General features: G+C 45.5%; 3 protein-coding genes across 3 annotated transcripts in view; all 3 read right to left on the reverse strand.

Moving 5' to 3' along the window:
• Nucleotides 1-951: 951 nt before the first annotated feature.
• dcakd (dephospho-CoA kinase domain containing) lies at nucleotides 952-4,187 on the reverse strand (the record flags this gene model as incomplete). The annotated part of the gene is made up of 5 exons (XM_079757364.1): nucleotides 3,860-4,187; nucleotides 2,818-2,933; nucleotides 2,331-2,534; nucleotides 1,998-2,085; nucleotides 952-1,237 (listed from the first exon to the last, which is right to left on the reverse strand). The coding sequence occupies exons 2-5, from the start codon at nucleotides 2,927-2,929 to the stop codon at nucleotides 952-954; spliced, it is 690 nt and encodes a 229-aa protein (XP_079613490.1). The 5' UTR covers nucleotides 2,930-2,933; nucleotides 3,860-4,187.
• A 278-nt stretch (nucleotides 4,188-4,465) lies between these two features.
• pus3 (pseudouridylate synthase 3) lies at nucleotides 4,466-10,322 on the reverse strand (the record flags this gene model as incomplete). The annotated part of the gene is made up of 7 exons (XM_079756401.1): nucleotides 10,216-10,322; nucleotides 9,530-9,957; nucleotides 8,894-9,198; nucleotides 8,239-8,434; nucleotides 6,917-7,026; nucleotides 5,486-5,658; nucleotides 4,466-4,695 (listed from the first exon to the last, which is right to left on the reverse strand). Exons 2-7 carry the CDS (start codon nucleotides 9,950-9,952, stop codon nucleotides 4,466-4,468), a joined length of 1,437 nt encoding a protein of 478 aa, XP_079612527.1. The 5' UTR covers nucleotides 9,953-9,957; nucleotides 10,216-10,322.
• An 8,130-nt stretch (nucleotides 10,323-18,452) lies between these two features.
• Nucleotides 18,453-21,927, reverse strand: part of LOC307090739 (SH3 and cysteine-rich domain-containing protein 2-like) — a gene marked incomplete at both ends in the record, with an annotated part of 25,594 nt that continues 22,119 nt past the window's right edge. The window contains 4 exons of the mRNA XM_079757502.1: nucleotides 18,453-18,551; nucleotides 19,070-19,207; nucleotides 19,812-19,863; nucleotides 21,268-21,356. Coding sequence (XP_079613628.1) covers nucleotides 18,453-18,551; nucleotides 19,070-19,207; nucleotides 19,812-19,863; nucleotides 21,268-21,356 — 378 coding nt within the window. The remainder of the gene's footprint in view (nucleotides 18,552-19,069; nucleotides 19,208-19,811; nucleotides 19,864-21,267; nucleotides 21,357-21,927) is intronic.

Consider the following 21,927-nt stretch of genomic DNA (forward strand, 5'->3'; position numbering starts at 1 on the left):
TCAGCTTTGTTCATGTAAAGTGTTTAAAACTTAGAATGGGAAAGTAAGTGGTGTTGTAAGTTGAGTGTTCAAAACACAAGACTTACAAGTAAAGGTGTTGCAGATGATGGATATAAATACATTTTCTGTTAAATCCTACATCTTTGTCATACATTAATTTGTCACATTTATTTTTGTGTTCACAATCCTTGTCTTCATATTACAGAAAATAAAATATACTTTACACTGTTCAAAGTTGAGACTTGTTAGTGTTAACAGAGTGTTCATATTTATACTATACACTGACTTTCCAAGGCATATTCATTGACATGAATATCGGAAGTACGTCTAAACTTAACTAAATAGTGATTCTGGCGGTGGTTTATCACTATGAAAACACTCAAATAGTTTCCGCATAGCATAGCAACAATTATCATTTTGCAAAATATATATTCTTTACAATAATCTTTAGTTAAATATCTCTTACTCTTTTCAGATTATCTCACTAAAGCCTTTGTTTATTGCACTGTTATAATCATTAAGGTCAGAGACACTTGGGACTTCATTAACGGGACCTAAAACACTGAAAGCCAAGCCCAGAGCCAGCAGCCCACCCAGGCTGCTGTCCGACTGCCGTTTCTGATCACTACCAACTGAGCCGATAAGAAAACACCAGCTGCAATAGCCAGTGTTTGGCCAGCGGGGGTCCTATTCCAGTGGTTCTAATTAACCGTTTGGGTTGCTCTTCGAGGCTGAACTACTTGGTAGCCCTTAGGAGGCATGCGAGTGACGCTCCCATGTCACCTAACCATAGTGACTCAGTGCAGGTGATAAACGTGAAGCTAGTGAAGCTAAACTAAGTGCTCTGAGCCGAGCGTGTAGCAGCATGGTGGGGGCGACCTCAACAAACCCCCGGACTATCCCGCAGACGTTGCTCCGCCCCCTCCCCCGACCCCCAACCCCACCCCCTCGCTACGACGCCAGCAGCTTGGCGGCGTACAGCAGCGCCCCGCCGAGGCCCGCGGCGGTCGCCATGGCGACCACGCGGACCAGCAGGAACTCCATGGAGTCCTCAAGCTTGGTGTGCAGCCGCAGCACCTGGCGGTGGGTGTCCTCGCGGCCGCCCGAGTTCTCGATCACGTGCTTGGCCAGCCCGCGCTTCTCGTTCAGGGGCATCTGGGCGGCCACGCGCTGCTCCGCCTGCTCCTGGTCCAGCCCGTTGCGCTGCATGAGGCGGGACAGCTGGGTGGCCGGGTCGCTGGAGGGGGGGGGGGGAGGTTAAGGGGATGTGTCTTGTGTGTGAGGACCATCCAGATGTTTAGGTTAGTGTTTCACATTGAATATCAGTTTGGTGTTGGCTGAGCAGGAATTGATCCATCCGTCCATATATGGGCGCAGCCTTAAGTGGTATTAAGAACTCCATCCAATCATAGGACACAATGAGGTGACGCTCTTGGCGTTAGAGGTAAAGCAAACACTTCTCCCCTCAGAAACGCGTTCCGTTAAAATTTCTGCACGTCGTTATTCCGTCAAATCTCGTCAACATTTTTGAACGAAATTCTACAAGCTCCTTGCTTCGTCTCAATCTGAAACTCCCTCTTTCTAGCACTGGTTGGTCCCATCGTTTTGTAATAACAAGACAGAGCATTAAGAACTGTTGGATCTGATATAGACTGAATAACGATGTTAAGGGAACAGAAATGTGCACAGAAGACTGACTCTCATCTGGATTCGTGCCGGTAGTATGAATTACAAATAAAGATTGTAGGCACAACAATACATTTTTTAAGAAAATATATCTATATACACACTATGAGTTAATAAAATACTGTAATTAATGTCAACATTACTGAGAGTTGGGGTAGACATTATTTACAGTATGTGCTAAACTACATTATTGACCATAAAGTGTAATGCCACCTGTCATGTGATCACAGGGACTGTAAAGTAGTCTGATGTAAGCTCATGTTACACAATGTACAGCAGCTTTACGTAGCGTGAGGAAGCGGTGACCTCACCAGTAGACCACCACGGTGTGGTGGAGGAACTGTGTGAGCCGACGGGTCTCAAAGAGCAGGGGGACGTCGAGAACCACGTAGCGGTAGCCTGAGGAGAGGAGGTCAGAGCAGAGATAACAGGAGAAGGCAGGACAATAGACGACAAGATGAGAGCGGTATAAACCCCAACATTATAAACAAAACAAGCATATCTATATTTTGCTATTCAAATAATTTCCACACCCATTGTAGCACTGTACTGAGTCCGAGGACTTCTTAAACTTGTATTTCTGGAAAACGGTTGCTAGATGTATTATTCCAGGGTTGGACAACTTTTATTTTGCAGTAGCGCACCTCTTAGGAAGTAGAAGACGATCTGCTTGAGCATGGCTTTGTGGATCTCCGGGTGGGTGATGGAGTTGAGCAGCTTCCTCTTCTCGGCGTCGGCGAAGATGATCTGGCCGAGTTTCTCCCGGTCGATTTCGCCGCTCTCCAGCAGCACCTCGGGTCCAAAGTGGCGGACGATGCGACGGTAGGCGGCGCTGTCGCGCTCCACCACTGGGCCACACAAACGCAAGCACAGAGGAGTTACAACACTGCTTCATTGTTATAGTATATCATTCTAGGTGTCACTTTATTTTATTAATATTCACACAATAGCTTTCAAGTCAGATGAATTGAACAGCAGCATGGTTGCTTTTGATAGGTTGGAGTAAGAACATGGAGCTTGGTGCTTTCGAATGGATAACAAAGGAGAGAGTGTATGATGAGGAGAGAGAGAGGGGCGAGAGAGAGGGATGTGTATCATTGGAAAGTGGGATAAAGGTTCAGAAGGACCCACCTCTCCTGGCCACCAGGTCTGCGTCTATGATGGGGCAGCCCAGCTCCCGGAGCATGGCGGAGACGGTGCTTTTCCCCGAGGAGATGCCCCCCGTCAGGCCCACCAGGAACATGGTTCTGGGATCAGAGCGATGGCCGCAGAGACATGTTAACATCCATGAAGTTGCAGATTTATGTGTTTGTTTTATGAATACCTCAGCCATCTATGCTGTGCAAGGAACGATGTCGAAAAAATAACATAGTAAAATGGCCAAATTCAATTCTTTAGAAGAAACACACATTTATAATGATATGTTTAACAGGAACCACACATTGCAAATTGATGACGGAAATACGAGTATGTAAAAAAAAAAAATTGCAAAAGATTTTTGCAGAATTATCACTGTCATTTTTATGTAGTAGCATGAGCACATGCACAAGTACTGGCAAAATAGCTAAAGTTAACACAAAATCATAGTAGAGAAAACAACATCTATACATTTCCCACTAGGGACAAGATTCCAGTAACTATAAACTATGTTTACACGCCATCTGCTGGAACCACAGGAAAACACATTATGACTACTTCACTGTTGCCATAATGTCCATCAGGTCAACAGAAAAATATATACTACAATGCACTGATTTTCAGCAAACAATTTAATTTAAATCAAAATAAATACAATTTCTGTTGAGTCATTGCTTTGTAAACGATAATGACGCAGGTGAAAACGAATAAGAGGACGTTGCGACCTCTAGTTTCACAAGAAATCAACGTTTGGCATTTATGAGCAACTTCAATCAATCAGCAAATTAACCTTACATAATTTTGAACATGAAACGCTTCAGGCTTGAAAGAAAAATTGGTCGAACATGACAAACGTTGATTTCTGTGCCACTTAACGCATGTCGATACAAATAGTATGACCCAAGATGTCAGTAGAAGTTCAAAATCGGTGAGTTTAACGCAATTATATGAGGTAAAGATGAGAACAATTTTAATGAATGAGCACTCAAGCGAGTAAGAGGTCGCCCTCGCTGGTAATAATGACGTATTTCTGCACCTTATAAAACGTGGGATTGTCCGGAATTCAGTTGATATTATAAGGGAAATCCGTGTAGACCCAGTAGTAAAGGAATGATAATCACTTTAAAATATTAACACTAAATAATAAGCGAAGAAGGTACAAAAGCTTCAAGTCAACAAGACTATTTTTAGGATAACTACTTTGGTCCTCTCTACCGCCGTAGACGTAAAATGGATACAATGCGTTAAGCCAAAACTGAACGCATGTCAGGGTATTAATTACATTTAAAAAACGAAACTATAAACTGTAACGTTAATGATAAACAACATAATGAAACTACTTGCGAACAGCCAAATTGCTCGGATTGACGGGTGCATCGGTTAAAAGCTTCCGTCCTTTTCTGGTAGGTCCTAACAGGAGTCGACTATGGTTCCTATCATTTGTTATAAAAAATAAATGTGCCCAAACGTACAACAAAGCAAAACATCGGAAATAAATACTGTGAAAATCATTGGCCAAACAACAAATGTGTTTATTTTTCTAAATATACATATTTAAAATTGGTGTACAATACAATGGTATTGCATAAAATAATAAAGGAAAGTCCATGATGGACAAAATATCAGCTTTGTACATTTTAATTTATGGTTTTGTCGTGGAAGGTTGTGCTGTATCATGGAAATGTTTGGATCTCTTGCCCCTGTGGACCGCTTCTCCTCCGTTCTCCCCGTCATCACGCTCCAGACGACCTCTCTTCACAAAGTGTTCGATCCTGGCCTCCAGGCTCTCACAGCACGGCCGCTCCAGCAGCGGCTTGTAGTTCTTCATTCTGGAACCTTCCACCAGCCAGCAGCTCTTAGACGACTCCGCGCCTGGGGAGGAGTCGATGGACAGCTCTTATAATAATTATCATATGGTAGAATTGTTATACTACCGTAGAAGATAGAGTAGGACCATCTAATCTCTGGGAAAATTACAGAGCATAGTAAATAGGATCAAATTAGGTGTAAACCCAACCTCTAAATCTAACTTCACAGTCTTGGGATGGACCATAAAAAGGCACAAAATATATACATACACACCAGCCTCATGAGACTGTTAAAATAGTAGGACCAATCAGCGGTGGGGAGAGAGGGTTTGAGTTCATGATGAACAAGGAGCACCGCAGTTTGTATAATTTTTTTTTTTTTAGTTGTTTTAGTTTAATTGTAGCTGTCAAAACCACTTTATCCATGATGGACAGAATTACAATGTTAAAAGATAAGCAAAAATCTGCACAAAATTCTCAGCTCAGAGGAGAATTTGTTTTGCTTTACCTCCGACTCAATTCGGCGATTATACAGAGAGCAAGAGCATCCCTCTGATTGGTATTCATTGCCAAACGCAAATGAGAATATCTTGCTTGGTCTCACGAGGCTACACATACACATACATGATAAATATTGCTACACACACACACACACACACATATATATGTATGTATGTATGTATGTATATATAATATTATACAAAGAATACAACAAAACATCAGCCAACTGAAACTTACAACTGCATTCAAGGTTTTGAGTGAAGACAAAAAGCCTCAGCTTCCAACAGCGATTCAAACCTATCATGTAAATCGTATTAAATGGTAAATTGCGTGAAGCGCAGGCGGGGCCGTACCCATGGCCTCCAGGCCGCGGAGCATCCCGCGGTAGACGTGCATCTCCACGGCGCTGCGGGTCCACTGCTGCTGCAGCGTGGCGCTGGCGCAGTGCAGCTCCTCGCCGCCGCCCTGCCAGGCCAGGCCCGGGAAGTCACAGCCGTACAGCACCAGGGGGAAGTCCACCGCCATGCTGGGAAGGGCACAGCACAGCAGGGTCAACAGGAGCGGGAAAACAACCCTGACCTGATACCTTGTTCTTTCTGAAGCCACCAAGGCTGCAGACTCACACGTATAATCCTCTAACCCAGTGGTTTAGAACTGTTGGTCGAGGCAGGGGACCAATCAGATCATGGGATGACCACAATAAACATTCATTACAAACTATATTACATGCTTACATGCAGTGTCTGTTTCATGTAGGGGTTGCCCTCGACTACGGGTTTGCATAGTAGAGTCTGATTCATCAGGCCAGACCCATTATCGACTGCTGTTCAAATCATTGATCATAGGTTTTTAAATATATGCGGCTCAATGATGCCTAATCTTTGGAGGCTTTGACGGGGTTTAAACACGAGAATAATCCATTGCCATCTCAGGTTTTCCCACAGCTGTCTGTAGGCGAGGGGCAGCACCTCCGCTCAACAACGACCGCCTATAACAACAATATACTGTAATCAATATAATACATCTATGAAATCAGAAAGGGAAAGGTCTATGGAGATGGATTTCTCTGTTCTGTCTGATGGAGCAAGGTACATATGCACATCCGATCATGTTAAAGCCTGCATCGATAAAGAGACTGTAGAAGCGTTTGCCTGATTACAAATTGAAAATACATATGAAAGATAAATTTCCGAGTTCCGAACAAATACAGCACTACACAAATAAGCAAAACAGAAAAGATGCACTTCAGAGTACAGAAGACGGGAATCATTATCTCAGCGCTGGGGGTATGATATGACAGCTGCCTTTGCCACAGTTTGCATCATCTTTAATGGTTTGGAAACTAAGAAAACCTGGTCATTCTCCTACCCCCACAAAGAAAACAATGTATTACTTAGGGTTCCCCTTCTAGAAGCCAGGCAATGTTGTGGTATCCCTCATTTAGCAAACCCATCATCATAATGGAGCGTCCCGCTGTTACAGACAATTATCACGCCACAACGACTCAACTATTAACTATTATTACGACGTTGGCTAAATGTCTATCGAGGATTCCCCCCTCGTTTCAGGTCATCAGTTTCATGAAGTTCACTATGAAGTTTATAGTGAACAGTTAATTATCTCATTTGAGATAAAAAGGTGACAATATATTACTTATTCTACTGCACATAATATATAGCGGGTCCCGAGCGAAAGTTAACTATGCATGAAATAAACATAAAAAACACTGGTTTGACATCAACTAAAGGCCTCAGGACGTTTTTTACATTCAAAGCTAAGACTACCTGTATTGGGGTTTCCGCGGGTTACTGCCAACGTCCAATAGCTGGTTGATGATCTCTGGGCTCTCCAGTTTCTGACCAATCAGGAGCAGAAGAGCCATCATGCAGCGCACCTGTGGGGTGGGGACAAGGTGACTGACAGTTGTTGACAGGAGCTGGCCCATTCCTTCTGGAATGTTCCAATAAAACAGGTCAAGCTGCTCTGAAAACAAATACATTTTGTTGTTAGTTATTATTAGAAGTAGCACTTCACATTCTGTATTTTTTTTTTTTATTGCAATCAATCATATACATGAACATTTGAAGGTCACCAAACCGGAAAAACCCAACATCACTATACACTATATTGTAATTTAGCAGAAGCAAAAATTACTTGCAGTGAACTCGAATACATGTCATTAATAAACAGGGATTGATTAGGGAATCCTGCTCAAGGACGCTGACAGGCAGACTGAGGACTCCCAACCTTTCGCCTATAAGTCAAAACTTCATTTTACTCTTGATAACTTGCATCTTTAAACAGGATCTTGTTCATTTGGTTGATTTGTTATCATCAGTGTTGGGAACGTTACCTTAAAAAAGTAATTAGTTATAGTTACTCACTACTTGTTCCAAAAAGTAACTGAGTTAGTAACTAAATTACTCTATATAAAAGTAACTAGTTACCAGGGAAAGTAACTATTTGCGTTACTGCAAAAAAAGAAAGTTGCTATATGTCAAAGAATTTGGACTTTTCTGAGCAGTTTTCACTTGGCCTTAATGTGTTAAATGGTTGAACTGCCCATTCAAGGCCCTGATATACCTCCAACTGAATTTTAATTTGCTTGGTCGCAAAGGCTGTGGAACATCTGCCGAATACTACAGAAAATGCCAACTTTTCATCGGATTGCTCTGGACTCGCCACTTCTGCTGCTTCATCGAATCTGTTTGGTGTGTGCGTGTGTGTGTGTGTGTGTGTGGCGCGCATGTCCTGGCTCGTGTGTAAAAACACTGGCTCCGATTGGCTACCATGAAGCATGACTCTGCCTTAGCCAATCATAATCGCTTATCTCGTTGTTAACCCACCCGGTCTCCTCACTAGCAGTTTGTGTTTGGAGTCAGGGGTGCGTTCGGATTACGCAGTTTATTCAATCAATTCATAGTAACGCACCACATTTAACGTACAGTAATGGTAACGGCGTTGTAACGACGGAAACAGTAATTAGTTAGATTACCCCGTTACTGAAAAAAAACAGCGTTACCTAATGCCGTTCTTTTAAACGGCGTTATTACAAACACTGGTTATCATAAATCTTTCATAATGAAGTATGATCAATTCGTGATACCTGGTGATAGAGGAACGCCAATCCTTTGATCTCGAAAATGAAGAGCTCATAGGGGTCGAGGGGGTCTTCAGGGTGGCCGCTGGCGTGCTCTTCGAAAGGCCTGATGGTTGCGGCGAGGATGGTCCTCTGAAACTGCAGCACGCCATTTCCCACGTCCATCTTGCACACGTTCCGGAAGTCGTGTGTCCCCACATACCTGCCAAGATGGAGGCCGCTTAAAATGCATGGCTGTGTGGGGCTCATAACATCACCACAGTACCTCCTCTGTCGTAACAACTGTACACTTCCAAAGAAAACTAATTTAGAAATGACTCAGCGTAATTATACATTATAAATGGTATATATAAATAGTAAATACATAAATAGGGATGCTGTTCCTCGCTGTGTACAGGAAGGCACCAACTCCGCCGATATGGGTGCACACTTTTTAAATGATAAATACTGAGCACTGTTCTGATCCATTCCTTTAGACAGTATGGAGGTAGTTTGAGGCCTTCACAACATAATAGCGGAGTCTTTTTTAACGTTTTTAATCATTACTGTTATTCATTTGAGGATAATACCCTATACTAGCATAACAACCTGGTATCAGAATGGTTTTGTTTGCCAGACTCACTCTCTTTTAACATGTGCCCGTGGTGGAGACTCTACCCACCTCTGTGCTGCTTCTGCCATGAGCTCAACATCCAGCGCGCCGCGGGGGAAGTAGTAGCGGTATGTGCGTGACTGGCAGTCAAAGCGTGCGCTGAATCCGTCGGCCGCTGGCGCCCAGTCCAGCACCCGAATGTCCTGCGGCAGAACACGGTTCAGCATCTTCAGGTACTCAAGCTCCGACCCGGCGGGGGCGCTGTTCTTGGCGGGGGTCCCGGTCTTGGGGTAGGTCCCGCTGGGCGTCTTGTCCGGGAGCGTGACACCCAACCCAGGGCTGAACAGGGAGGAGCGCAGGTCTATGGTGATCACCTGCCGGGAGAGAAGTACGTTGAGGACAACTCAACAATCCACCAGACCTCTCTACCGTGGTAGCCGGTGTGGTAAACGTTCAGGCACAATCTGGCATTACCCAGAATGAGCAGGTGTGATACGCTCACAAACACTAAGTGAGTGCAGGTAAACAGTGAGTGCTTAAGGTCCTAGACAAATTATTAAATTAAATCAGACTCTCTAGAAAATAACCTGGCCGTATAAGATCCTGATAAAGCCCGCTGTGTTACCATCCAACCCCCAGACCACCCAGCCTAGTGGACCCTGACCTGGGAGAAGGCGCTGAAGCCTTAGCCTTGTGAACCCTGACCTGGGAGAAGGCGCTGACGCCCTTGTCGGTGCGACCACAGCGTTGGTAGTTAGATGTCTGGCGGTCCTGGATCAGCCGTGTCTTCAGCAGCGCCTCGAACAGCCTGGCCTCCACCGTTTTGTCAGTATTCTCCTGGACGGCAAAGCCCTGGTACTCCCACCCGAGGTAGGCGATCCTCAGAGCCACATGACGCCGAGGATGGGAGGAGAAGTCAAACGGACGCTGTTTGCTGTGTTTTTTGGTCTTTTTACTGCTGATGGTCACACCGGGTTTGTACTCGGTCTGACCGTCCATCGTTTCTGGTGTGGTCTTCTTATTCACGTCATCTTCTTCTCTGCACCCATTATTCATTCTGAGCTGATTCTTCAACCTCTCGACCTCCTCCTCCAGATCTTTAACTCTCTGGAGCAGCTCGTCCGACATTGTGCCTGCAATGAACAGAAATGGGAAAGCGCAATGAGCAACCTAGGATCAACATGGGGTATATCATGTTTCTTAATTTACTTGTTTGCCTTGCAATTTCCTTCCATTCAATTTAGCAAAAATATTGAACTAAATTAAACTTATGCCAGGTACACATAAGTCAGCAGACTGATGCAGACCAGACTTAAGTGTTTAATTTAAAATTATGTATGATTGCATTCTATCAGACCGTCGTACGAGACACATTAAGAGAGTCACATTACCTTTTATTTAAAGGGAAAATATTGGAGAAAGACAAGCTCTTGTGGATCCCTAAAGAGTCTGCGAAGGCATGTCTACGCCGCTGCTAGCATGCCGCTGCACTCCGGTGGTCGGACAGAGATCGAGGGCGGATCTACTTCCGGTAGAAAGTGCTGGGAGTAGTAGTTTAAAATAAACTCAACTCGCTCTGCTGCCTACAAATTAAACAGATAGAATGAGTGTTCAACTAGTAGTATGTCGTAGTTGTAGAAGCAGTAGTAGTAGATCTACTTGAAATGGTTTTGGTCACACTAGTGTTAGAAGTAAGAGTAGTATAGTATAAGTAATTGTTAATACCAGTTGTAGTATGTTGAGCAGTAGTAAGATTGTAGTATAGTAGCAGTAGCCTAGTTGTTATTTTAGGCCATACTGTTAGTGGGCTACCATCCTACTAATAGTACAAGTAGTTATAGTAGCATCAAAAGTATAAGTAGCTGCAACAGTACTAGTAGATTAATAGTCATATTAATAGCACTAATAGCCTACTTTTTTCTAATAAAATAACCAAATTAAATTATATTAATTATAACTGAACTTATAGGTCACAACCTTATATTTAAGAGATTATAATTGTTGTTAATCGGCCTAAACTATGCAGACATAGCCTACTATTACAGAAAGTCATTAGGCTGGATTAAAACAATTTAAATTATATAACTAAATGACAACATGAAAACCCCCCAAAAATGTGAACATCTCGGAGAATATTGTATGGGCCTTTTATGTTGTAGATGCTGAAAGAAGAACCAGGGACTCTTTGGCACCGACTTATGATTCGATTTGATGACATCCAACTTCCAGACTTTAAAAAAGGAGTGGAGAATCGTAAGTTCACTTCTAAAAATGCTGTTGGCGTTCTAAATAAAATAGCTAAATTATCAGCACGGTGGAAACAGAAAGCGAAAAAACAGACAGGTGTCTGCCAGAGGCCTTTCCTTAAAGTTAAATGACATTTAAACAGAAAAAAGACAACCATAAGTAATTTGGGAGTCTGTTATCGGAAGTTTATCTCAGCGACGTGGAGAACAACGGAGCAGACAGCCAGTCGCAACATGACGATAGTGACAGCCCAGAAACCTGCAGGGCAATACAATAAATGTCAAAGTACTGTGTGTGTGTGTGTGTGTGTGTGTGCATGGATTAGTGTTTGTGTGTATGTGTGTGTGTGTGTGAGTTTATTTATGTGTTTGAGAGAGACATTATCCACATTGATAGATACAATTTGAAGTTGTGTGAAGGTTGTTTTCCATGGTGGGCAGATTAATAAAAACACAGCCTTTTATTAATTGTAATAAATTACAAAAAGTGATTCTTGACATGTTTGAAAGGTTAGGCCTACTGTGAAAGGCTTCAAATTCAGATCCACCTGTATCTTTTATATTGATCTGTAAATATGTGAGGACACGAGTACACCATTGTTTCAGGAAATACTTTACAGCCTCTCTGTCATATCCGTGTTAAAGAGAATTCAAAGAAACTCCTCTCCTCTCCTTGATTGGCTCAAATAAATGCCAATTCACAGCATGAAATGGGCCAAAGTAGTTGTAGTAACACATGTTTTACAACAGAAGGTGCTGTCTGTCTCTTCTGGTCTAACAGTGTGTGGAAGCTGTCTGTTCCCGACTTATCCCCCCTCCTCCTCTCGACTTTTGTCCTTTCTCCTCCTCTTGTCTCCTAGGCCTGTCTACTCCTCCTCCTCCTCCTCCCCTGACTCCAATCCATCTCTCTATCCTCTTCTGTTTTCTCCTGCTTCCTCCTCTCTGCTCTCCTCATCTCCTCCTCCACTTCTCTCCTACTGTGCTGCTGCTCTCTCAGCCCCCTATTGTTTCCTGGTCTGTGTTTGACTCCTCCCTGCTCCCTGTGTCTCTTTCTCCTCCCTTCCTGTACTGTGATCTCCTCCATGCCACTGCTGAGGGCAGCTGACAGCAGCGGGAAACACATCAGCCCTCATGACCCTGTGGGCTCCTCCCATATCTTCTCACTTCCTGGCCACGCCTTACCATCAAGGTTTCCCTCCCCACTACGTTCCTCTGCTCTATACCCACTGAGCAGTCGAAGGTCACCACCTAAACTTCCTGTACATGCCTGCTGATCATCAAACTCCTGAAATAAAGTGTTGGTTGCTCACCTAGAACAGTGACCCCATGGCGCCCCCAATTTGCATATGCTTCCTTAAACACCTCATGTAGTTTTATCGCTTTTAATCTGCCACATCCCAGAGAATGTACGGGCATTGCAACAGACTCGTTTTTCGGCTCATGGCCATGGATCACAAATGAGTCTGTTGGTATGTACAGGGCCTTTTTACAGGATATTTTTAAGGTTTTACATTCTTTATTTGTATCAAAGTACACCATCAAATAACTAAAGGTCATGAGTCAGCAATGCTCCCTCTGCACACAGGACGTGCCCAGGTGGGTAAGGTCCTGGGCCCAGGTGGGGTCCTGACCCAGAGTAGGGGAGATACTGGACTTGAGGGATGCGTGTGTGGCCGATAGTAATACTACACGGTATTGCAGTAGTGCTTCTGTATAGTACCTTAGTGCCAGGGTTCAGGTAGGTTGTAAAAACAGACAAGAACCGACTTGACTCCAGTCGGTTTCAAATAAACATGTAGACTGTCGTCGCCAGAGGCTACATGGGAGTGTGTTGTAGTAATACCACATAGTACTGCAGTACTAGTGGCACTGTGTACTACTACCGGCCCAAGGGTTCGGGGCCGGTAAACCGTCGAGCAGGAGGGCTGATGTCCAGACGGCCCGTCACCCGTGGTAATTATCGTCCCGCCGTTTCTCCTCCACTTTCCCGTGCGCACGCTACTTCGATTTTAACACGCAGCTATTTATGCACAGCCATTACCAGCCTCCCCGAGGGGTTATATATAGAGGTAACGACCATGTGGGCGGCAGGTTTTAGCGAGCGGAGGGCCGGGGCGGTAAGCCTCATCTCCTGACTTGGTTCAGGGATTTCCTCGTTAGCAGGACGCAGAGTTAGTTCCAGCGGCAGCAGACTTAATGGGATTAGATTAGTCTCTCAAAAAGGCATAGCACAAGGAGAGAGGACACACCGGGCATTTCATTTTCGTTGATGACGAGGGAAGATGGAAAAGAAATGAACTCAAGGAGGAAACTCAAAATGGATGGCTTGAGAGGGTCTAAGGTTTAGGAGGTCTGAGGTATAGAAGCTCTTTGGTTCAGAGGGCAGGATGTTTACATGAGGCACACCCACTAACATACACACACTCACACACGCACCCACACACACAGACATACACACACACACACACACACACACACACACACACACACACACACACACACACACACACACACACACACACACACAAACACCCACAGACACACACACTCACACCCACCCCCATGCCGCTTTGATGGAAGGCTTCAGAACTAAACTAATTCCAATCAATGATGGCAATCAGATCTGAAATCAGTGCATCACGCATCACTGCTTTTATCAGTCAGGGGATGGTACTTTGGCAGATCTGAAGCCAAAAATAGACATGTTGTCTTACTCTGATCCTAATTCTGAACATTTACATTTTACATTTTTGTTCAATTTTCTGTAGGTAATAAAATAAGTAGTAAAATAACATTCTGCCTCTTTTGATCCTGGGCAGGTAAACAAGGTGACTTTGTTTTGACGTAAACCCATGATGCCTTGGAAGTTAACTCTCCTGGGACCTGAGAGTCCTGGTGGTTCTAGAGGTCTCTCTCTCTCTCTCTCTCTCTCTCTCTCTCTCTCTCTCTCTCTCTCTCTCTCTCTCTCTCTGTCCCCCCTTCTCCCCTCTCTTTCGCTCTCACTCTCTCACTGTCCCCCCTTCTCCCCCCCCCCCCCTCTCTCTCTCTCTCTCACTCTCTCTCTCTCTGACGACAGAGACACCACAACCCTCTTCACTGCAGCAGAACACAATGAAATGGAATAGAACAGACGAGACCAGAAAGAAACAGAACAGAACAAAAAGTACAATACAATCGTGAATAAGCTAGCAGAATAGAATAACAGACAAGAGTAGAATGGAACAGAATCTAATAGAGACCAGTAAAATATAATATACTATAACACAATATAGCCAGAAAGAAAATCACCTATAACAGATCGAATACAATGGAACAGACCAAAATAGAAAGAGAACATAATAGGACAGTCTTCGTCTCTGCATCAGGTCTCAGTGGGGGAGCTGGCTGTATTTATAGCTGATAAAAAGCTGAATACAACCATAAAGAGGAAGCAGGCCTAAGTGAAGTATGTATTCATAGATATGGGCCCACAAGCTCAGAGGCAGACTGAAAGATTAATACGCTGAGAAGCAGACATGCAGCGTGACAAGTGCCAGAGCGGCAGACCACCACCTGTCCCACGTTCTCCTCCTCCCAGAGACAGGAGGAGAGAGGGGAGGAGGGGGGAGGAGGAGAGAGAGGAGGGAGAGAGGAGGAGAGAGAGGGGGAGAGAGAGGAGTAAGAGTGGAGGGGGAGAGGAGGAGGAGAGAGAGAGGAGGGAGGGAGGAGGAGAGAGAGGAGGTGGGGGAGGGGAGGAGGACAGAGGAGGGCCAGTGGAGGAGGAGAGAGAAAGGAGGGAGATTGGAGGGAGAGAGGAGAGAGAGCAAAGGGACGGTGATGAGAGAGAGGACGAGGAGAGAGTTGGAAGAGGTTGAAAGGGACAAACACAGAAGCAAGCTGGTCGGGATGAACAATATGTCCGCTGAGTTGTTTTACCAATATCTCTTGCCATCACCTGCGACCGGAGTTCTCTCCCTCTCTCTGACTGCATATCCCTCTGTCTTTGACTGTCTCCCTCTCTCTGAAGTTCTCTCTCCCATTCTCCCTCCCTCTCTGATTGTACCTCCCTCTTTCAGACGACCCCTACCCCTCTGACCATCTCTCTCCCAAACTCTTCTCTCTCCCCTCTCTCTCTTTCTGTTCCCCCCTTCTCCCTCGATCTGTCTCTCCCCCCTTCTCCCTCCCTCTCCCTCTCTCTCCCCCGGAGGCACCCTGCGGTGATCCTCAATGTCACCGTCCTTGGGTGTCAGAGGGCCGGATCTCCCTCAGGAGAAGGAAGTGGTGGTGGTTGTTTGGGGGTGGGGGGGGGAAGGTGGCTGGGTCGGGAGCCAACTGAGGGAGGCGGAGGGGATGCGACCAAGCGTTAAACATGCTCCGTCTGCCTGTATGCTCACGTTTGATTGGAACGATGACCTCATAGGCCGGCGGCCAAGCGCCGTGTAAACATGATTTACTATTCAGGAGGGGCCGCCACGGACTGGCTGGAGGCGCTCAGATTGTAACAGCATTCTTATTTCTGCATTTGAGCTAATGCCCGGGATTAGGCCAAGTCTGAGAGGTTCTGCCTAATGATGTTTTATTGACACTGCCGGTGTATTTCGCAACAGTAAATTGACCGGCCATCAAGAAAACACAGCTCTGAAAAGCTCATTCTGTTTAGCGGTCAAGTCCTCCGGGGAGGATGAGTTCCTCTGTAGGGAATGCAAATATGTGTCAGGCTTACCTTAATAATGGGCAAATGGATGAGTCAACAGTGTTTAATTACCATGGGATGTACACCATGATGTAACAAAGACATTGTTTGTCTTCTTAATTGGTAGCCTGTATGTGCATTATACACAAACACAAACATATACAAACACACAGATACGAACACGCTTAATGCGTGAGCTCTAATGTTTATTTTATGTCAAACTCAACATTCTGTGAAATCTACATTGAGTTAAAACAGGAGGGTTTTAACACCTTTGTGATTCAATTTGCTTTGATAAATGCAATACAAAAATAAGAAGACACTCACTCCAATAACGAGCAACACCATTGATAGTTTATCTGACTTTATTCAAGGTTTTGCAGGTCACGGGTGAGCTAGCCGTGCGCGGCACTGCCTGGGTGGCAGTGTGCCTGAATCTGAACAGTGCATTCACCTGCCTGGCGCCAATCCTGAGCCAATTCCTGGTTCTAGTCACTGATGTCGGAGTATATGTTTAAATAAATAGGATTCGAGCCTGGAATGAGTGGTTATAAAAAGCTAGTGGGCTAATCATGGTAAAGCGCTAACCGCAGAAAAGCACAAACGTTCGCGGAGCGCTAACGATCACTTCTTTCAACCATTTTGAGAAAAGTCTTCGTCTTTGGATACACCTTTACTGCTACATCTACGATGAGCATGAGTCAGCAGTGACTAGAACGGTTGTGCATAGTATTCCAGTGTGTTTGTGCTGATTAGCATTGTTTGTTTAATGAAATGTTTAATGAAGAGCATACAGTACAGGAATAGAATCTATCGGGTTCAGGTTAATGCCCTCATTTGTTGGTCACTTGTAACTGGGGAGCATAGTACATCTTTAAATGGCTATTTACAAGACGCTGTGATAAAATGTTTTGTCGTGTTATTGCTGTATCTTACATAGTTAGTGTGACTGCCAAACGGAAGGCTTACATGATGATATAGTTGAGTGGTACACACAATATTATATGGTAATCTTAACGTGCGTCTGTTCAACATGATGTCCAAAACAATGGGCCCTGGACATTTGAACCTTTAACCCTTCCGAAACCTTCATGATGCTGGACTGTGAAATGCACATTGAGACGCTGCCATCGTGTCAGAGAACGGAGTGAGACGTCAACATAAACTTTACACAACTGTACAAATCAAGTCTGTGGCCATAAAGCTGCTTAAACACAGAGAGATAGAGAGAAAGAGAGGGAGAAATAGTGATGATAGAGGAAGGAGAGAGAAAGAGAGAGAGAGCAAAAGAGAGAGGGAGAGAGAGAGCCACTCAAAGGAAAGGAGTTTTATTGACAGTCCCTGAACACTTCACACATTTAAATGGTGTGAGAGTTCAAAACTATAAGCACGCAGACTAATTGATTACACTGGGAAGAGAGGAAAGTGTGTGTGTGTATGTATGTGGGTGTGGGTGTATGAGTTAGTGTGTGCATATCTTAGAGGGTATTTGCAACAACCTTTAATGATGATCTAGCATAAAAACAATATAAATAGTTAATCGTTAGGGGTTGTTGTATAACGTAGCCAGTGAAGCCCTTTGAGACTTTAGCTGTTATTAAGGGCTATACAAATAAAACCTCCCTTGAATAGCTTTTCTTCCATAATGTAATTGAGCTATAAATACAACACTAATCAAATCAAATATTGAGTCACTATGCGGGATACATCAACCTCCTCCTTTTAAAAACTATTAAGAACTAGAAATGTATTGAGTGGTTGTTTGTTTCAGAGCTCTATTAATGAATTAAGATCCTTTAAAATGTGTTCAGGCACCCTACAACATGAAAGAATTGACTGGTTTTCCCGGGACGGACATCTCCACAGATTAGCTGCATTCTCCCATCACCTTTTCTTCCATTATGGCTTGGGTCATCCAGAGTCATGCAAGTTGTGGCTTCAGACCGGTTTGTGGTCAAGAACTGGTTGGATTGTTATCATGGAGACGTGTGTGGTGTTAGTAAGAGTTAGTGTTGGGTTAGAGACTCATGTGAGAGGCCACCGCCGACGCGTTCAGGACCCCCTCGCTCACACTCTCTCGCTGGTCGCCAAGAGGTAGAATGAGACACAGAAATAACTGTTCTGCGTCAGCTCGGATAATCAGTCAGTTTCAGAAGGAGATTAACTACGGACCCCCCTCAGCCCCACTCCTCCTCACCCCCCCACCCCGTGCATAAAAAACTATTAATTGAAATACGGTGGGATTATGAGTGTAGGACTTATGAGTTTAAAGCAGCAGGGGGTTGGGGGGGAAAAGGCCAACATTTGAAGGGTCTTCACCCACAGTAGGTGTGTCTGGGAGCGGGGGGGGGGGGGGGGCACGCACCACAGGCCGCGAGGCCGCTAAGCCTCTTCTGCTCCCGGTCAACCGTGGAGCCAGGCAGCGCGCGGCTAGCCGGTGTACCATGCTAATACGCCAACCGTTCTCTCCCAGCGTGAGCGTGTGCATTGATCCATCCCCTCGATCGACATCGCCTCCCTCCCCCTCCCCTTTCTCCTATCTTCACCGATCCTCTCGTCGTCTTTCGATAGAAGAAGAAGCCAAAAAAGTGAGCCGGCCCGACTGGAGGGTGGGGGGGGGGGGGGGGTTTGTCGGGGGTTGAGGTGGTCAGGGTTGAGTGAGGTGGTAAACCACCAGTCGTCGGTCGAGCGTCGTGTGTTGGTGCTCCGGTCATATGTCCAGGAGGTTCTTGACCGGCACCAGACCTCTCTTCTTTCCGCTGGAGAGTCTCAGGAAGCCGTCCGCCTCCTCCGTCTTCCCCACACACACCTGGAGATAGAGATAGAGAGAGAGAGAGAGAGAGACAGAGAGAGAGATAGAGAGAGAGAGAGAGAGACAGGGAGAGAGAGAGACAGAGAGAGAGAGAGAGAGAGAGAGAGAGGAGAGAGATAGGAGAGGGAGAGAGAGGAGAGAAAGAGGGGACGAGACGAAAGAAGGGGATTAGAAAAGAGAGAGAGAGAGAGAGAGAAAGAAAAAGGCAGGAGATTAGAGGAGAGCGAGAGAATGGAGAAGAAGAGAGAGAGAAGATCAGACGGCTGAAAGTGAAGTGCAGCGTAAGCCAGTCCCATATTGTACCACTAATCCCATCTTTTTGTCATGGATTCATGCATTAGCATACATCTATATGCACGCACGCACACACACACACACACACACACACACACACACAAACACACACACACACTGCCAGGGTGTACGCTAACGCCTGGAATGTAGACAGAGATGGAGAGAGAGAGAGAGAGCAGAGAGGAGTGTTGCAATGTGTGAGTTGTTTGGTGCGGACACACCTGTCCTTCCTTGACAGTCATCTGGCCTTTATCTCTGTTTCCGTGGAAACCAGCAGTGACCTTCCACACCCGTTCCCCGGGCCGGACCCTCTGGACGAAGTTGGCTGGGAAGTATCCCACCCTCTCCCTGCTCTTCCCCTTTGGAGCCCACACCAAACGAACACACACACACAAATGCACACACACAAACACACACACACACACACACACACACACACACACACACACACACACACACACACACACACACACACACACACACACACACACACACACACACACACATATATGAATATAAACGCTCACAGACACACACACCCTCAATGACACACAGACACAGGTCTGCACATGTGTGTGCAGGTGATGAGAAGCGGTTTATTTTGAGATACAGTTTGGTTTCATCGTAAGCAGAACAAAACAATGTAGGGACTGCTGCAAGGCCCAGCTTGGATTCAGGTTGGTTTATGTATTAACATGTATATAATGCATTGATATCAACTAATTTATGATTCGTTATGTAACCACCTCTCGCAAGATAAATGGGCTTATATGTACAAAAAGTAAAAAAATAGATAAAGGATTTACATTTTCTGGTAGTGATCGGGCCCCTTAAAAGCCACATGGCAACCAAGAAACAAACACAACAATCACTCAACACTGCAATGGATGATAAGATAAAGTGTGACTTAATGGACATTTGTTAAGTTTTTATGGTTTTAGATGTTGGGTTTTCCTCACTCACCTTCCACCAATCTTCATTAGAATCATCTGTAACGTGAATCCTGTCCCCAGGCCTGAGGTGAGGAGAGGAGGAGAGGAGATAAGGAGAGGAGGAGGAGGATAGAGGAGATGGGAAGGAGAGGTGGAGAGGAGTGAGGTGAGGAGAGAAAGGAGAAGAAAATGGAGAGAGTAGAGGAGGACAGGGGAGAGATGGGGAGGAGAGAGAAGAGGAGTAGAAAGAAGAGAGGGAAAAGAGAGGAGAGAGGAAAGGGGAGAGGAGAGGAGAGTAGATGATGAGAGAAAACAGGGAGGGGGGAGAAGAGGGGATGATGATGGAAGTAGGGAGAGGAAAGGGGGAGGGAAGAAAAGGTGAGTAGAAGGACCCACACATCGCCCATTTTACAATCCTGAATTTGGATGATCTCAAGAAATTAATGATCCCATTAAAATCACTCATACTTTTATGTGCGCTTGCCAAACGGACGGATGGCCATAAGGGCACCCGCCAAATGTCATAAAGTAATGAGCTGTGATGTAACAGTTGAGAAAAGCTGGTAATAAGTAAGGCTAGCAACATCTCTGTCTGCTTTTTATCTGGGGTTTGCTTTACTGTGTTTTTAAACTGTTGCTTGAAATGTTTGGCTGATTTGTCTACTGTTTGATTCAGTCTTTTTGTTTAATCTGTATTTTATTCATTTTGTAAAGCACATTCTCAACCTTGCTTTATTAGAAGATAAAGAAATAAATAAAGGTTATTATGATGGTATTCTGATGTGCGCAGGCCACAGGTTTGAGCCCTGGGAGAGGACCGGTGCAAAGTCAGGAGGAAGTGACCTTGTGGGCCCTGGACCACTGCTGCGGTTAAACGCCACAGATGGATCCATTCTCCCCTTTCTCCCTATACGCACCAGGAATTTAAAACACCGCGCCAGGAACTTTATGTGTTTCTATGTTATTTTGAGTGTTTTAACGGCACTCTAGGCTGCAATAACTCAGTGCACCTCACATACACAGGAAACAATTAGGAGATGAAATAAAATGTTGCTTTAAATTCCAGCTGGTAGCAGCATAAAATTAAACAATTAAGTTCCACTGCTGATTTAAAGTGTGTGTGTATGTGTATGTGTGTGTGTGTGTGTGTGTGGGGGGGGGGGGGGGGGGGGGGGGGGGGGGGGGTGAGTGTGTGTCTGTATGGTTGTGTGGGGTTGTGTGCATTTCTATGCGTGTTTGTGTATGTGTGTATGCGTTTGCGAGTGTGTGTGTGTATGTGTGCATGTGTTTTGTTTGTGTGTGTTTGTGTTGATGTGAGTGTGTGTGTGTGTGTGTGTGCGAGTGTGTGAGTGTGTGTGTGTGAGTGTGTGTGAGTGCGAGTGTTTATGTGTGTATGTGTGTGTGTGTGCATGTGTGTGTGTGTGTGTGTGTGTGTGTGTGTGTGTGTGTGTGTGTGTGTGTGTGTGTGTGTGTGTGTGTGTACTGACTGCATCTCCAGATCGTTCTTCTCCTGGGGGAGGAACTTGTAGAGAGCGACGTATGTGTGAACAGAGGGAGTGTCCACACGCTTGGTGCTCTGAGTGAGGAGGAGAGAAGGAGAGACAGAAGAGAGGGAGGAGGAGAGGAGGAAGAGAGGGAGGAGAGGAGGAGAGACAAAAGAGAGGGAGGAGGAGAGGGGGAGGAGAGGAGGAGAGACAGAAGAGAGGGAGGAGGAGAGGAGGAAGAGAGGGAGGAGAGGAGGAGAGACAGAAGAGAGGGAGGAGGAGAGGAGGAGAGGGGGAGGAGAGGAGGAGAGACAGAAGAGAGGGAGGAGGAGAGGAGGAAGAGAGGGAGGAGAGGAGGAGAGACAGAAGAGAGGGAGGAGGAGAGGAGGAGAGGGGGAGGAGAGGAGGAGAGACAGAAGAGAGGGAGGAGGAGAGGAGGACGAGAGGGAGGAGAGGAGGAGAGGGGGAGGAGAGGAGGAGAGACAGAAGAGAGGGAGGAGGAGAGGAGGACGAGAGGGAGGAGAGGAGGAGAGACAGAAGAGAGGGAGGAGGAGAGGAGGAAGAGTGGGAGGAGAGGAGGAGAGACAGAAGAGAGGGAGGAGGAGAGGAGGACGAGAGGGAGGAGAGGAGGAGAGACAGAAGGGAGGGAGGAGGAGAGGAGGA

Source organism: Pollachius pollachius, assembly GCF_949987615.1.
Source record: "Pollachius pollachius genome assembly, chromosome: 19".
Classification (NCBI taxonomy): Eukaryota; Metazoa; Chordata; class Actinopteri; order Gadiformes; family Gadidae; genus Pollachius; species Pollachius pollachius.